General features: G+C 40.2%; 1 protein-coding gene across 1 annotated transcript; it reads right to left on the reverse strand.

Annotated features, from left to right (window-relative positions):
• Positions 1-349: 349 nt before the first annotated feature.
• Positions 350-16,698, reverse strand: l3mbtl1 (L3MBTL histone methyl-lysine binding protein 1). The gene is made up of 22 exons (XM_018688874.2): positions 16,440-16,698; positions 14,867-15,059; positions 13,587-13,768; positions 11,917-12,046; positions 11,116-11,278; positions 9,542-9,680; positions 9,230-9,278; positions 8,452-8,540; positions 7,736-7,840; positions 7,424-7,559; positions 6,706-6,797; positions 6,362-6,513; positions 5,386-5,462; positions 4,950-5,035; positions 4,556-4,666; positions 4,119-4,260; positions 3,382-3,484; positions 3,102-3,290; positions 2,967-3,016; positions 2,368-2,525; positions 2,227-2,289; positions 350-1,913 (listed from the first exon to the last, which is right to left on the reverse strand). Exons 2-22 carry the CDS (start codon positions 15,027-15,029, stop codon positions 1,779-1,781), a joined length of 2,514 nt encoding a protein of 837 aa, XP_018544390.1. The 5' UTR covers positions 15,030-15,059; positions 16,440-16,698; the 3' UTR covers positions 350-1,778.
• Positions 16,699-16,759: the final 61 nt, after the last annotated feature.

The following is a 16,759-nucleotide window of genomic DNA, read 5'->3' on the forward strand; positions in this document are numbered from 1 at the left end:
ATATAAAATAAATCCCATACACCTGCTGTTACCTTCCTGTATGAAACATTTACCACTCTGCAGTCAATGGAGTACTTTCATTTTGCTGCGTCAGGCTGCAGCAGCAGATCATCAGCGACGCCTGTTTTTCTGCATCGGAACATGAAGATAAGCAGTGAAGGCAGAGAGGGCGTGAAAGGAGTCACCACCACAGCCAACTGTTGACAACAATATGGTCAATAGGGGGGTGTGATACAAGAAAAAGTTTATAGTCAATAGTGCAGCACACAGGCCACACCTGCCAGAGACAGGAAATGCAAAGTGTGTGTGTGTGTGATCCTTGAAATAAGACGAGAAGCAGAGACTTGCATCAGACAAGACAGCTTTGGACTTTTATTAATTCATATGGACTGAATGACATTTGTGACCCGAGATTATCTTGACACACACACACACACACACGCACACACAAATCCCACCAGAGAGACACGCAAAGTCAGATTCGAGATTCCAGGAGCCCTTAAAACTTTCCAGTAAAATAACTTTCATCTTACAATATCAAATCCATACATTATTTTTTTTTTTTAACCTATTCTGACATAAAATGTAAACATCTCAAAGAACACACTCTGAAGGAGTTTCCATCACATGTAAACTGCAGAGAACTCCTTTGGCTAGATATCAAATCCTTGTTTATAGTGCTAAAATGTGGATTTTTGCACTCTCTAGTGACCAAGTGTGGGAATATCATTGTGTAAAATCCATTAGGGTTTCACAGTTGTGCTAAAATGCCAATGCAAAGTGTCCTTTTCATCTAAGTCATCTATTAAGAACTGCTAAAAAATAATTTAAGATTTTTTGCAAAACTAAAAACTGTGTTGTTTCTGTTCTCTGACTCAGATTCTACATCAGAGGGTAACATTTTACATTACAGCTCCTGCTACCACTTGAGTTTTCACAGTAAAGTGACCACAAATGACTAATACTTAAGAATAATCAGTCAACAGAGAATGAGGCTCTGCCACTAACATAAACCTTTTCCCAACAGTCTGAACAAAGCAGCTTATTTACTTTCTGTTACAGTGTTAGAATCAGTCTGATAACATAAAGGAGCTGTGATATAAAGTGTTACTAACTACAGTACATCTGTCTCGACTTTTTTATTGCACAAAACGTGAAGCTTGTAGGAGCCTCACTGACCAGCCTCGCCTACTGCATTTAACTCTTTTTAATCAGATTTTGCCCCCCCCCCGTCCTCCCATTTCAGTCCCTCTTAGTCAGCATTTATATTTCCCTCAATTCCTATTAACACCAATGGTGTTAACCAATGGTTTTGTCCAAATCTGGCTGGAGTACTCATGAAAATTTGGTCATGTGTATTTTTTTCCCCCACAATGAGTCCACCTGTGAAAGGATGGTCTTAGTACAGTTCCAGCTCATTCAGGGAGTAAAAGCATTAATAGTATTAGTTTCTGAGTATCTCCAGTGTGGCTGTGAGTGGCAGCAGGATCCACCCTTTTGTCCCAAAAGACTCCTAAATAGTATTTGTATTTCCTAATTTCCCTTCTTCTTCTAACCTCTCCTTTATTCCCCCTTTACCCTGAATGGACCCCCACCACCCCTCCCTCTCTCTGATGGGTACAGGACACCAAACACATGAAAAAAAAAGGGGTCAGGATCTTTTCCCTGCAAGAAAATGAATTTGGCACATGATGATTGGAGGCTCGCCAACACCCCACCCCCACCCCAAGCCATACCACCCCTCCCTCCCCTCCCCTCCCCTGCGAGTGAGGACGGGCTCACTTGAGTCCCTCGTCTGTGCTCTTGAACATGAGAATGGCGTTGGAGATCTTGAGGGCGGGGCCAAGCTTGATGCTCATGATCTTCACAATGTCAGTCTGGGTGAGCAGCAGGAAGGCCTCCCCATCAATCATCTGCAGGGACGCAGACACAACAGTGGTGATGGACCAGGTCATACTCACGAGGGGGTGGACAAAATAACAGAAATACCTTATTATACAGTACAGCAGCTCTGAAAATGTAGCCCTGAGTCAATCTGATGAAGATTACAATGGCCTGTTTTACTTTGAGATGGTCTCAGGTGTTAATTTGATTGTGTACAGAAGAGCGTCATCAGCAAAGAACAGTGATGAGAGAAGAAGATGCTCAACAGTGCTGACTGAATGACACTTAGCAGACAGTTGTGAATTAACCCAGTATTTCTTTACAAACACCCTGTGGTCTCACCTCTTCCTTGAAGAGACGAGCCTGTTCTTCACAGCCGATAAGATTCTGGACAAACCTGAAGACCTGCAGCACAGAATTCACATTTCAAATAATCAAAATACAAATAAATAAATGTGAAGATAGGCGATTATATTTACTGACCTCTTCGATGCTCCATGCCGCCACCTGACTGGCATGGATGCCCTGAACGCCAGGCAGCAGCTTACAGTGCTGCTCCCAGCAGAGAGACAGAGTCCTGTCCGACTGACCGCTCAGAGCCGACATGAACAGTGACGGATACACGCCCTCCGAGGACATGTCTGAGGACAAACACACGTTAAAAAACACACACTTCGCAAATATTTCAGATTAAAGCTGCAGATAAGCCTTTTTTTTCACAACAGTCAACAATTTTGACATATCATAGCAGCAAAAACACAGGTGCAATTAATTCCATTTGATGACCTGGCTTACTGTGAAACAGACTGTGGAACAGCACCTCCATTAGCAGTGTCAGTTCCACTTGTGCTTTTCATACTATGACAGGTCAAAATGTCCAATTTGACCATTTTTATAAAAAAAATCAAATTTTTTCCAAAAAACAGGTGTTGCTGCCAAACTGTGTCAGATGTGACTCAGCTACAACATTCACACCTGCACATGTCATGAGAAAGACTGAGCCAACAAACTGCCATCCACATCTCCTGTGTTAATTAAATCCAACAGAAGTAAGAAATACAGTGTGCATTTAGAAAACTCACTCTGGTAATCTCTCTGCTGGTTCTTCCTGTATTTAGGAGGACGACCAATCCTGAAAAAGGAGGTAAAGATTAATGTGAGACAAAATCCGACCTAAGTACACACACACACACACACACACACACACACACCTTTACCTGCCACGGTAATGGGTCTTCTTGGTCCTCTGGCCAAAGAAGAGGTTCCTCTTGCACTCTGAGTCTGACAGGTCAGCCTTCAGCCTGCCCTGGTTACGCTCAGCCAGTGGGCAGCCGGATATGCAGTGATGGGCGGTGAAACGACCGGTCACATGGCCTGAACCGTCACAACCAGGAGTTGGACACTTCCTGTTTCAAAGACACATGTCCACAGTCAAATGAAAATCTGGCCTCAGTGACCTCAGTAAAGTCTCTCACTCATGTTTTCTATCGTGCTGACCGATTGTGGAAGCTGTACTTGTTGGTTCTGGGGTGGCTGATGGGTTTGCAGGGAACAGAGGAGGGGTAGGTCGACTGACCCGTAGCAGGAGGCTCCCTCACACCTACGTGCATACAAACACACACAGATGAACCCTTGCGTGTATATATACATATAGACAAACACAGAGTGATGGTCACAACCCCTCGTCCAAAGCTGCACTGTATATAATTATTTATTAAATTACAACATATTTACAGAGAGAAAAGCACAACCACTATTATTTACACCTGTGCTTTTTCTGCTGTAACATGTCCAAAAGTCTTTTTACAGCAATACATAATATTAACAGTACACACAGTATACACGTAGATCATAGGATATTAGAAATAACAACACAGACGATTCAATAAAAATGTAAATAGCACCAGAGTAAGTGGTGGAATATCGATTTCAGGATAATTTGGTTTATTAACAGGATTTAACACTGACAGTTATAAATACAGAAAAAGGGTTAGGGTTTCTTTTTTAAAAATAGTTTTTTAACAAGACACTTAAAGAGGCATTGTAATTTCAATTAGTATTTAAATTTACACAATATCCTCATTTTTTACTTTTCTATATGCAATGCAATTATCAGTCAGAACAGAGTCAGAACACAGAATATACATTTTTCCTACAATTTAATGCCGTCAAGAAGAACTGACTTCCAGTTTTCCAGTTTAAATGCAAACAAAGTGAAATACTGTAGTTGTTACCATGTGGCTGCTGTGTTTTGGGGTCCCGTGGGGGAACTTTTAGTGGGTGACCAGTCGCCTCACACCAGCCTGCTGGATGTATGTCTGGGTGATCTGAGTCCATCCACTCATCATAGACATGACTCCAGCCATCGTAATGGACCTGGAGGAGCAACAGAGATGGAGCTATAACACGTATGAACACTGTACATGCACATGCACACTTTAAACACTTACTCCAACGGGCACATATAAACCATTAGTGACAAGGCCCCTGCTGACAAGTACACTCGGTTAAAGCTGTAATGGACTTAAGGGAGATGGAGAGACATTTTAAACAAGATCATAAAACGCCTATCCTCAGACACTTAGTACTCAAATGTTCAGGACTCACACACACACACACACACACACACACACACACACACACACACACACACACACACACAGAGTACTACCTTAATGCGATGAGTCTCGACCTCCTCCACTGTGGCCACTCTGATCAGACCAGGACTTCTCTTGTCCACAGCCTCCAGTTTCATCTGAGGCTGGAAGCTGTGGGCCACACGCTAAAGACACAGCAGAGGATGAGGAAAAACACCTTCAAGCATACTTTTAAAGAAATGGCTAAACTTGCAGCATTCTTAATTTCTAGTATTTAATTGCTATGTTGTAATACTACTGTGATTACATACGCCACATTCTCTAAGTAACTGATATGACTGTGACAAAAATGACCCTGACATTATCAGTATTATAACTATGGCTCTCCTCTGCCTGCCTATAACACAGAGCCACACCACAGTTCACCTAGATTCCTTATGTGAATTAAATGGTATTCTCTGTTCTCACCACTTTAAAGGCGTCAGGAGCCACTGCTTTAGAACCAGTCTCCTCCAGGTAGCGAGGCCAGGAGAACCGGCCCTGGTCTGGGTAATCTGGTGCAGCCAAAGATTTCACATTGAACAGTGAATACAAACATAAACATTCATCCCATGCTACGCCCACACTGTGCCCAATATTCCTCTTATCAGTAATTTGTGCTAATATTTGTGATTATATAAAAGTATATACTATAAAACCCATTAACATTCCTCTACATGGAAAATATATTTGAAGTACTTCCTTCCATGCATACATTTAGGGTGTGATGTCTGTATTTGTACTGTTTAATAAACATCAGAGGAACAAAAGGACAATTTGAAAGAGTTGCTTTTTAAGTGTATGACCTGCGGTTCGACTATGAACATGATTAAAATGAATGATTAACAGGGAACACACTGGTCACCTTGGGGTGGTGTTAGGGGCAGGTTCCTCTCCTGGCACCAACCAATAGGATGAATGTACGGACTGCTGGCATCACACCTGCATATTTTGATAGCCAACAACAACATCCACTGTTGTTATAAAAGAACATTTTTAAAAGTTTACAGAAAAGTTGGTAGAGACAGAAATAACACAGACTATAATAAATGCGCAATTCAGCAGTTTAATAGATTCATGGTGAAGAAAAAGCTTGTGAATTAAATGAGTTAGGAGGCTGCAAAAAAGAGAGCTGTCAATCTGATGCCAGAACTGTTTTTACTTTACTTAGCTGATACTGGTTTAAAGCATTATAGAAACACAAAATCAATGGCTGCACGTAATGTGAAAGGCCTCACCAGGGAATGTTTCAAGCAAAGATGAACCCTCTGTATGTGATATGTGAGGCTCAGTAATCTGCTGGACAGTATGGTTAATATGGCACAATACAGCACTATGTCCCCCATGTATTTTTTTTTTTTTTTTTTTACTAAATTTAAATTTAACGCAGATTGTTTTTTTTATTCTTATTTCATTTTGGGGGAATTTAGGCTGAAAACTAATGTTGTTAAAGCATTAGTATTGTTAAACACATGCTGGCAGGTAAGAGCAACCTGGGGACCTCAGAGGTGATGACCAAGATGTTTTAATGAAGATCTCTAATGAACAGAGATGTGATTATCCTGGTGTGTCTTTATGTTTACAGAACCTGGAGAAAATAAACAGAGAGTTCATACACTCTAAAGGTTAATCATTTTTTTGCTTACACTTTAACCATAGCAACTTTATGTGGTGAAAGGCAGGAAATATTATAGGAGATATGTGACTCTGTTCTCAGCATTCTCAGTCTACATTTAACAATTTCTGAGCAAATCACAAGCCTGTCCACAGTTTCTCTATAGCTGCTCAGTATCATATTAATTCAGTCCTTTCAAAGAGCGCATGCATTCAGAAAGACTCACCAGTAATCATATGTGTCATCCCAGTTGTCAAAATGAACCAGGAAGCGGTCGTCTACCATGTCAGTGACGGTTGCTACACAGATGAGGGAGGGGTTCATACGGTCGACAGCCTCCAGCTTCATTCCTATCTCGAAACCGCACTTCACATCGATCTGCACAGAAAGCAACGATGTCAAAATTATGTGACACAGACTAACGGTCACTATCATTATAGATATTATTGTTCAAAGCCTTTTTTGAGTTGTCTCATCGGATTTGGAGATTTTCCAACATTAAAACTTTAACCTCATCCATGTAGATAATACAGCTACCATATATTAATACGATTATATAGCAACAGTTACCCTCCCAGGACTGGCAAACAATTCTTTGGGAGCCACTTGTGCTTTAGTCATTCTCAGGTAGTTGGTCCAGGTAAACTCCTCCTCTTTACAACCTGCAGGAAGGACAGAAATACACAAGATTAACAAGATTCATATTTTGGCAAAACAGCATGATACTTAGAGGAATAATTATGCTAATTCGCTTTCATTCCCAGAGTTAGATGAGAGGATTTGGTAACACTTTCATATCTGTATGGTTAATATACCAAACTTAGCTTCCCATAAAGACTGGAAACAGGTGGGCTACTTTCGCCTAGTGCTGCTCATGGTGGGAACTGTTGGGTCTCTCTCTGTAAATACCATATTTTAAAAAGTATGGTCTAGACCTGCTCTATAGGAAAAGTGCCTTGAGATGACTTTTGTTGTGATTTGGCGCTATATAAATAAAATTGAACTGAACTGAATTGAATAACTGCATTTGTAGTCTTTATGTTACGCTAAGCTAACTAGCTGCAGGCACCAGCTTCATACTTACCATATAGACATAAGAGTTGTATCAATCTTCTCATTTAACTCTTGGCAAGAGTGTAAACACACGTCTATTTCCTCATATTTCTTTAAAAGAGAAGAATTATTGTGTGAAAGGATAAAGATAAGTAAAGGACGTCTTATTTCACTCTGTTTAAAATCTGTCTGGTCTTTGGTCTTTCATGACGTACAGAGTGTTGTCACCTCTGACCTTTGGGAGTGTGCAGTTTGTGTCCTGTGCTCTCACACCACCCTGCAGGGTGGATGTCAGGGGAGTTGGCATTCACCCAGAAGTCATGGCAGTCAGAGTACCCGTCAAAATGGAGTCGCAGCCGGTAACCACAGACCTGGGCGACGACATGATACATTACAGAAAAAAACAAAGCAGGCTGGAGGAGGCGACACCAGGCTGAACTCCTCCTGCATGCAAAGCAGTCTGCGAATGTGAGGGGTGATTTTTAATCCTAAATAATCCTCCTGGCCATTAAGATCCATCGACCGTGTTAATGGACGTCTGGCTCACCTCGGCCACAGTGAGGACGAAGTACATGGATGGATGCTGCGGATCGATGCCTTCCAGCTTCATCCCCTGTTTAAAGCCATTCTTTACTGTTGGCACTCTCTGGGACTGGACACACAGGATAAAAGAGCAAATATTTCAGTACAGAACACACAGAGATTAAAATAAAATTGAGTGGAAAGAAATTATACTTGTTGGGAAATTGGATCAGGGGAAAGAACAGAGGATAGATAAGAACACAGCAAATGGACTAGTAGAGATTAAAGCGATGTTATCATTCTTGTAGTAATTATTTTACTCTATTTTCCCGAGGACAAAAAGTCTCTTCAGGGCCAGGCTTGGGTAGCAAAAAATGTTCATATTGTTAAGAGGAATAAATTACTTTCAAACGAAATCACTGTAAGAACTCCCTAGATATTACATCCTATGACAAAATAAAAAAATTAAAAAAATATATATATATACATATATATATATATATATATATGCCTTTAGCTGCATGCATCACTTTCTCCAACATTTACATTTCTCATTTCCTCCCTTGACAATGCGATACCATTTTTTCTGCTAAGGGCAACAGAATCGTCCCTGTTCTCTAAGGAGAGCTGCAGTGGCAGTAAAAGAAGTAGTAAAAAATCATGGGTGTACAGGGGGAACCTGCGTGTACACGGCACTAGCTCAGGCTGAAACTACAGTCTGAATATTAGACTCTAACATACCTCTTGGAAAAGCTTGTTGGGAGCAGCAACAGCTTTGGTTTCTTCCAGATACTGAGCCCATGTCCACTGCTCTGTCTTACTGTCTCCAGCTTCACCAAAAATACCAATTAGTTCATTCATTTATACAATGTGCATTAGAGCAAGATATTACTGGAACACAAGCTCAAACTAAAGGAAACAGGGAGAGGAGTGCAATGGTGTAACAGATGAAAGAAAAGAGGTCAGGAAGGGAAAGAAACAGATTCCCTGAGCAGCTGATGTTGGGACGTCTCTGCCTCTGTTATATTACATGCAAGTTCTAAATGAAAATGTCTGTTTCAAAAAAAAAAACCTAAATTGCGACATTATATTATCTTCCTCCATTCCTATATCTGTTCAGTCTGTAGGGCTAGAAATTGAAATAAAAGAACGAAAGGTAATTAAAGGTCAGGGAGGGACAAGATAAAAAGTACTGTGCATGTACAAGGGTTGGATGAAATAACTGGCACATAAAAAAATTAAATGTCGCAGCCCTATGATAAATATAACCACGTGTTTTTGACGGTGTCACAGAGACGTTGATCAGCTTGAAGGTATAATTTGTGCTGTGGTATGCAATCGCATTATATCTTAAGGGAAACGTTGCTATGACTTCACTTGACATTGTTAAGGCGTCCCCCTCTGTGAGTGGGGGAAAGCAGGAAGGGAGGACAAATAGGTGGAGGAAACAAATAAGCAAAGCAACACAAAAAAGAATGAAAAGATGACAGAGAGACAGGTAAAAAATGATGAGTCCAACCTCCTCTGATTTGTCTGCTGTCTGCTTTAGAGTCATCCATTTTCTCATCCTAAAAAAGGTTAATAAAACCTACATGAGTGTAAAGAGTAAAAAGACAATACAGTCACTGAATTTAAGCAGATTTTTGATAAGAGAACATTTTATATTATTTCCAACGACTATTTAACCTCAGTCAGCTTTTCCCACCATGTTGCTTATACTATACAATACTTTATGTATAATAATCATGCACATCTATCATCAGATATGAGAACATCTGGTTATCATTTGGTTATCTCCAGGTGTTAAATGGAAATAATAATGCTGTCCCACCGTTCCTTCAATGTCAGAGTCTTCCTCCGAAGGACTTAGGTACTCCTTCCTCTTCCTCTTCCTCATGGGTTTCAGGTGATCAGGGTTGAGGGAGGAGACCCTTCCACCTGCTGGCACCTTCTCCACCCCGGCGCTCCTCCTGAAGTGCAGATACAGAGGACAGATGTTAATTTTTAATTTTTAAACAGATGTTAATTTTTACCTCGCACACTCAGCTATGGATTGACTTTGTTGTATTTTTACAGTACCCTATTTGTATAGGATAAGTTTCCCAGAATGACAGCCCCACTGCAGTGAGGATATTTCACAATTTTGCAATACTTTGCAGCAGACTTTGAGATACAGTTGCTGTTGTTTACTGGGTGCATTGGTTACCTTCAGTAAAACCGCTGTAAAAACCAAGTCTACAGTGTTTTACACATCATCAACACACCACAGGGAGCATGTTGCATATTTATTCTATTGTCAGTGTTCAGAGGACACACCGGATGAAACCCAGATGCAAATCTATAGCAGCAACTAATAACAGTGCTTTGGAATGGCATCTTTAATGAGGGAATGACCCATGGAAACAAGAAATCAAAAGACAAAAAAGGTGGCAAAGCAGAGCACATCATCGGTAGTAGTTTTAGGACGTCTAAAACAGTCTTGTAAACAGTATACAAGGTATGGCTATCAAATAACAAGATTAATGCTGTGATACAATTTTATTGAGCATAAACATTTTTCAATGTCTTTCTCCTTCAACAGACTCTCCTTCTGCGTCAACACACCGCTGTATTCAGGTTTTCCACTGATCAAAGCAGTAGAGTAGGTTTTCTTCTGACAGTTGTCTCCGAACCTCTTTCTTTTCTCAAAAACGTGTTCCTCTGAGCACAGATTTGACCTTAGGAATAAGGAAAAAGTCAAGTGATCGAGCACTGTGATTTGTTTTTGGGCCAGAAACTGCTTTACCTTTTGATCAGGAGTCAGAAGTTTTGGGACAACTTTGACACACACTTTTGTCATGTTCAAATTTTCATGCAAAATTTCCCGAACTGTCAGTGGAGACCATTTCTGCTATCATTCTTATATTGAGTCGTCAATCATTCTGAACAATTTGTTCAGTTTGTTGAATGTTTTCAGAATTTTTTGATGTGCATGGGCACCAAGAACGTTCATCATCTTGGACATTCTCTCTGCCTTCACAAAATCTTTTGTGCCATTCAAACATGCATGCATGTGACATGCACTGTTCACCATACAATGCACGAAAAGATACAGCTACTGTTTTGTTGAAATTTCACAAAAAAATTCCAGTTAATGCCTTGCTCAACTCAATAGCAGTTGTGCATGAATACCCAACCTTTAATATATAACACTTGGTGTGACTGTGAACCACGAGGTTTTATCCTCATAAGCATAGTCTCATTATTTAATAGCCATACCTCGTAAATGTCAGATATAAGAGTGAGTATTAATACACAAGTGACTGATATACTGAGAACTAAAAGAGAAGAGTGTGTGCATGAATGATTGTGCTGGTGTACACTTCTTTTTAAAGCTACACGACAAAGCAGCTGTTGTGAACATACTTGTCGGTGACGGGCTCCCTGCGTAGCTCCTCTGTGTACGTCCTCTGAGCTCTGGGATCATGGTTATGTTGTCCCAGTCCCACCTGGACTTCAGGTTTGACTGGCACCAACCTCCCCGGCTCCACGGCCACACCTCTCACAGAGCCAACAGGAGCTGACACATCTGACAGAAACAGGCCAGTCAGTGAAAAGGCTACAGGTGAAAACTGATGATAGAAATTTAAAGTTCAAATCAAAATTATGTTTATTTCCTTTATTGAATTCACATGGGATACGTTTGTGTATTTCTGGTATATTATTATGTTTATGACTATTTCCCCTACTTACTGATTACTTGTATCCATTTTTTCAGCTGTAAATTAGACTTTTTTTTCCCAAACATCGGAGTGATGCCTGCTTGATATTTTTAACATGAACCTGCAGCTGCACTCTCTCCACTTGTCAAGAGGAGCTCTGCTGCAGCTGATGTAATTATCGCTCATTTCTGCTTAATACACACACAAGTGATCATTGAACACTGTGAAATGCTTCAGATATCAGTGCTGCCATGTATAGAAAGTGATGGTTCTTGACTAGCATGACACCTGCAACACGAGCAAATACAATCTGACTTTTTTTTTTCGTTGAACAAAATAGCATTTCAACATATTCATTTTTTTTGTCAGGCACTGAAATTGACAGCTACCAGTTCTGAAATGTTTTCAGTGTTTTTTGTGTGCAAAGTGAAAATGTTTCATCAAATTGTAGTATTTTGTGCTCAGTCGCTGACATTTCTACAACCTTATATAACCATGAGTCTACCTGGCTTGTCTGCCGGAGCAGCTTCTGCGTCAGTAGATCTCCCAGAAGTCCCTGCTGCTGGTTCAGTGGTGCTGCTGGTGGTCCCTGGGGTGATCAGTGTGCTCAGCGTTCCAACGTCACTCACACAGAACTACAACACACACACACACACACACACACACACACACACACACACACACACACACACACATATGCATCAATGGATCCATCTGTCAAAATGAGTCCTGATGTTTTATCGTATCTATTCAACCTTTTTTTCTCTGCAAAACAATTTATCAGACATTTACAAAATGCGCAGTGCTGCCTGTCTTTTCCAGGTTTGTAGCCTGTTCCAATTCAGATTCCTCACAGATATATAAATGATCATTTTAATAATTCAACAATGTTGTGAGATATTACTGTGATTAGCACTCACTCTTTTTGATGTGAGAAAACATGCATCACATTTTGCTCATCTTGTAGTTTGGCTTTGTTACTGTTGCCTCCTTTATACTAATCCAGATGAATGAGTTCTAGTACTTTCTGATCCAGATGTTAAATTCTAATTCCATTCATACATGAGAAATTTTACTGGATCAGTTTGTTCGTTGTTAATTGCCGAATGCCTCCCTGAATAACTAAGAAGGGGAACAGGGTGGGTGATGAGATTATAACCTGTCTTTAGAGCTTCTCAGACGTGTTAAAAGCTGTCTGATTAGAATCCAATCACCCACATGAGTACTTCCAGTAGATGCACAGGGCCTAGACTATAAGTCATCGGCAATAAAGCTGTCACAGCAATATTTCTGTCTTTATATGACAGTTACCAGTTGAGATAAACAAGAAAAAAATGCCCTTACTAACATTCAAAGCAAAGACATAACAGATGTTGTAGTTTGTCAGTGTGCTGGCTGGTACATCATCATGCTCACTGAGAGCAATAATAGACTCATATTAAAGGCTGACTGATGGCCAGTAAGATTAGATCTGTTTGTTCATGCAGTTAGATGTGCCAGGTTGGCTATGTGGAAAAAAAACTAATATGAAACCATGGGCACATGGGACCTGGCGCGCAGAATTTTCACAGTGTCCACTTCAAATTTCCATCATAGTCCAGGTGGAAAAATCTGCCCTGAAGCAGTGACATAATAAAATCAACAAGGACACTTACTGTTTAATATTCTTCTTGTAGCAAGCCCTACACCTTGATCTCCTCATAATATGATGTATATATATATAGTATATCTCACCACAGTCTTGACATCAGTTTAATGGTTGCAATACCTAATAATAATAATAATTTTCATCACTCTTTGAATTTACGGACATTTTTAAATTGATTTATATTTTTATATTGACATTAATTTAAATGTTCAACACAACATTGTCTGTTTCCTTACATTTTACAGATGTGCGCCTCGTTTAGTGTTGTCTCGCTGCAGTTGATTTTGTGGACAAAGGTTTCCAACCTGAGTGTGATGTGAGTTAATCTAATTGCTGTGGGAATAAGATCAATGAGACTTTACCAAGTGAGCTGCGATCTATAAAGCTCTTTAACAAGAAAACAAGCAAGTGAGAAATAGCTTGAAATCTTCTCTAAGCAAGATGCGGCGAGGAGGTGTAGTTTACTGGGCTGCTACACCCACAACAAGGTGTAGCATAATCTTCACAACACCAGGAACATCACTCACCTTGAGGTTGCTGCTGGGCAGGATGGCCATGCCCTCCTTCCACTCCAGGACATGGACGATGCTACAAGCCCCACCCACCTGTGTCAAGGTGGGAGTGGCCGTCTGACTGGCCCTGCCTCCTTTACCTGGATCTCCCACAGCAACCGCTTGAGTCACCTCCACCTTATGGCTGGGAGCAGGAGCTGAGGAGAGATGCATCCAGATTTATTAACTTTCTGCCTGAGCTCACCCAAGAGAGCAAACTTCACTTAACTCATCACATAATAATTTCACTGTATCAATTGGTTTTATGTTTCTTATGTTTTTAGAAGAAAAGGTAATTTCCTTTATGGTGCATCAGGGGACAAAGAGAATTATTATAAATAAAATCATTTAATATGCTTTTTATAATAATGGTCATGTAACAAAAAGTAGAAAATCTATCAAAACCTCTGTGTTGTTTCCTTTACACATACATTCTATTTTATGATAAGTAAAGTTGTATTTATATCTTTACTATAGAGAGCACTGTCCTGTCTTGGCTGGTGTTTAATTCTACCATCTTTTAAGAGGTTAAGAACTGTATCTTTTAGGACCTCTCAGTTGCTCTGTGTGGACATATTAACCTGTATTACTGCAGACCAGTGTTTCTTTAGACACTACATAGAATATTGTGTGTTTCAGTAGATGTGCAGACAGACATGATCATCATTACATCCAAATACAACTCAGAGCCAAGAGAACGATCTGGTTCAATCATCACATTTTGAAAGAGTACACGTTGCATTTTCAGTAAATCAAGACATTTGATAAGTGCAACCAAATTGATATGCAGCCATTCACACCATCCACACTGAAATGTACATTGTGTGCCATGGCAGAAGGATAATGTGTTATGCAAATCCTCTATACAATACTTCAGGACACACTTATGCAACATTAAAAGAATTACAACAGAATGGTGGGACATTAAAGCAACTGAATGCTCTGACCATGCTTATGTGAAGATATGACAATTATCTATATTATCGATTAATGATGATTATTTTTCAATTAATTGTTTGGTCTATGAAATTATTTTTTAAAAATGTCCATCACAACTTTGCAGAGCCCAAGCTGATGTCCTCAGCTGCCTTGCTTTCTCTGACCAAAAGTCCAAAACCCAGAGATGTTCAGTTTGACAATTATATGTGACAGAGAGAAGCAGCAAATTCAGCTGTTTAAGAAGCTTTAACCTGAGAAGATGTAACACTAGGTTTTAACAGCTCTAATGACACTGCCCGCCTCAGACCTGTGCTCACCTGGCAGGAGGAGAGCCGTGGTGGTGTGGGGCTGGGGCCGGGCCTTTTTAGCCACACCATCACTCCCACAGATGAGGACAGCCTCGTTGGGGGATGAGGAGGACGGGTCCAAAGGTCTACGATCTTCTTTGGCTGGAGCCTCCATGTTCACTTTGGCACTCATAACAGCGTTCCTGTCCTTTACTCCGGAGCGCTGGAGAGCAAAGAGTGTGAGGAACAGTGTGAAACAATGCTAAACGGGGGACAGGTTTTTGACAAGATGTATTTCTGTGGTTTCGTGGTCCAGGTCCCATCTAAAAATGTCTTAGAAGAGGGATCCCTCCCCTTGCTGTTTCTGTGATTTTGTTTATTTTTTTGGTGGTGTTTATTTGTCCAAATCAAGGGTCAACATAAAGGTGATGTTTGTTGTCAATCATTATGAGGCAAATTGATTGTGATTTTGGGTAATATAAATAAAACTGGCTTGACTTGAGATATCTAAAGTTACTATCATTATGGACCCTTTGTTCTTCAACCTTCAAAATGTTTTTTTTTTCTCCCACTGGTCAGATCTTAATAGTTTTGTAATACTTTCAGCATTAATTTTAAGGTAATTACTGTGTGCAATACACAAGGGGGCATCCATTGGAAAAGGAAAATAACAGATAATATGACATCTGAGCCCACTTTGTGCTAAATCGTTTCTGAACACATAAAACCATTAAATCCATCATATAATCATAGAGCCTCTGCTGATACACCTTTTTTCTTTCTCCCTTTTTTTTATATTAACTGCCTCGCATTTCCCCCAAAATGGCTCCTAGACATATGGATTACGATTTGAAAAAAAACCCCAAACAAAACAGAAAACTACACAAGAAAGACTTAAAATGTTTCCTCGGCGTTTCTCTGAACTTAAATAAAATAAGTGTTTTTTATAAGAGTGTCGTTTTACACAAAAAATGGCAGAGCAGAGACGCCTTCCTCCATCAACAGCCATGACCCCGTGTGACTTTTTGACGGCCATCCATTACCCAGAATTTAAAAAATTGATGATATGTGACACACCAATATTTACGCACAAGCTTCCAAGTCCACGCGCACACGTTAAAACACAGCATTTCAGTTAAAATGGCGGAGGATCTGAAAGCCTTGAGCCAGAAACAAAAATATGTAAAAGCAGTGTCTCAAATCCCGTGGAAATCCCATTTACTGAAAAATGAACCCTGTCACCCATTCCGCCAACATCTCAAATGAAAGAGCAACATTTCCACCTCACAACAACGATAGGCATGTTAGATATTTTACTAACCTCGGCGCAGTTTCTTCTACTATTTAAAAGTATTTAACTCGATTAGGTTAATGAAACGCCTGCTATTATCAAATATATATTTTGAAGATGAAAAGCTTTGTGGTTGATAATATCCATAACGCCAAAAACGCTTTACCTCAAGAAAAAAAACATACTGACACTTGTCCCTTTTAAATGTCTGTGTTTTTAAAAATGCTACATGTCTGCTATAGTTGGAAGACAATGATAAATGTGAAATAAATTCGTGGTTGCAGATCATTTCGGAACTGAAATTTGGCTTACCAGCTCTGATCTCCTGCGGCTCCGGGGCTCCGATTGCGCATGCGCGGGCCCACAGTACAGTCACCGCTCACTGGCGATAATACAACGCCGAAAAGACTTCAGTGCAACCGCTCCACTTTCTGTAATGGTCGATATGTGAAAATAATGTAGTGCGCTATCGATTACGCCGCACACGGTTCAACAGCTGTTCCGCCACTTTTCACTTCAAGCACAAACAAACGGCTTCTGCCGCACATCTGTGCACGGTCTGTTAATTTCCACCACCCCTTAATGAAAGAGCATTTATTATATAATTAGCAGGATATAGGTCATGTCGATAC

Source organism: Lates calcarifer, linkage group LG6 (assembly GCF_001640805.2).
Source record: "Lates calcarifer isolate ASB-BC8 linkage group LG6, TLL_Latcal_v3, whole genome shotgun sequence".
Taxonomy (NCBI): Eukaryota; Metazoa; Chordata; class Actinopteri; family Centropomidae; genus Lates; species Lates calcarifer.

What these genes read in the sequence shown, in the direction of transcription:
- l3mbtl1 (XM_018688874.2), bottom strand. Translation starts at nt 15,029, where the DNA reads ATGAGTGCCAAAGTGAACATGGAGGCTCCAGCCAAAGAAGATCGTAGA. An exon ending in CTCCTGACGCCTTTAAAGTG is followed by an intron (nt 4,667 to 4,949) that starts GTGAGAACAGAG and finishes CTGTGTCTTTAG; the next exon opens with CGTGTGGCCCACAGCTTCCA. An exon ending in TCGAGACTCATCGCATTAAG is followed by an intron (nt 4,261 to 4,555) that starts GTAGTACTCTGT and finishes TTGCTCCTCCAG; the next exon opens with GTCCATTACGATGGCTGGAG.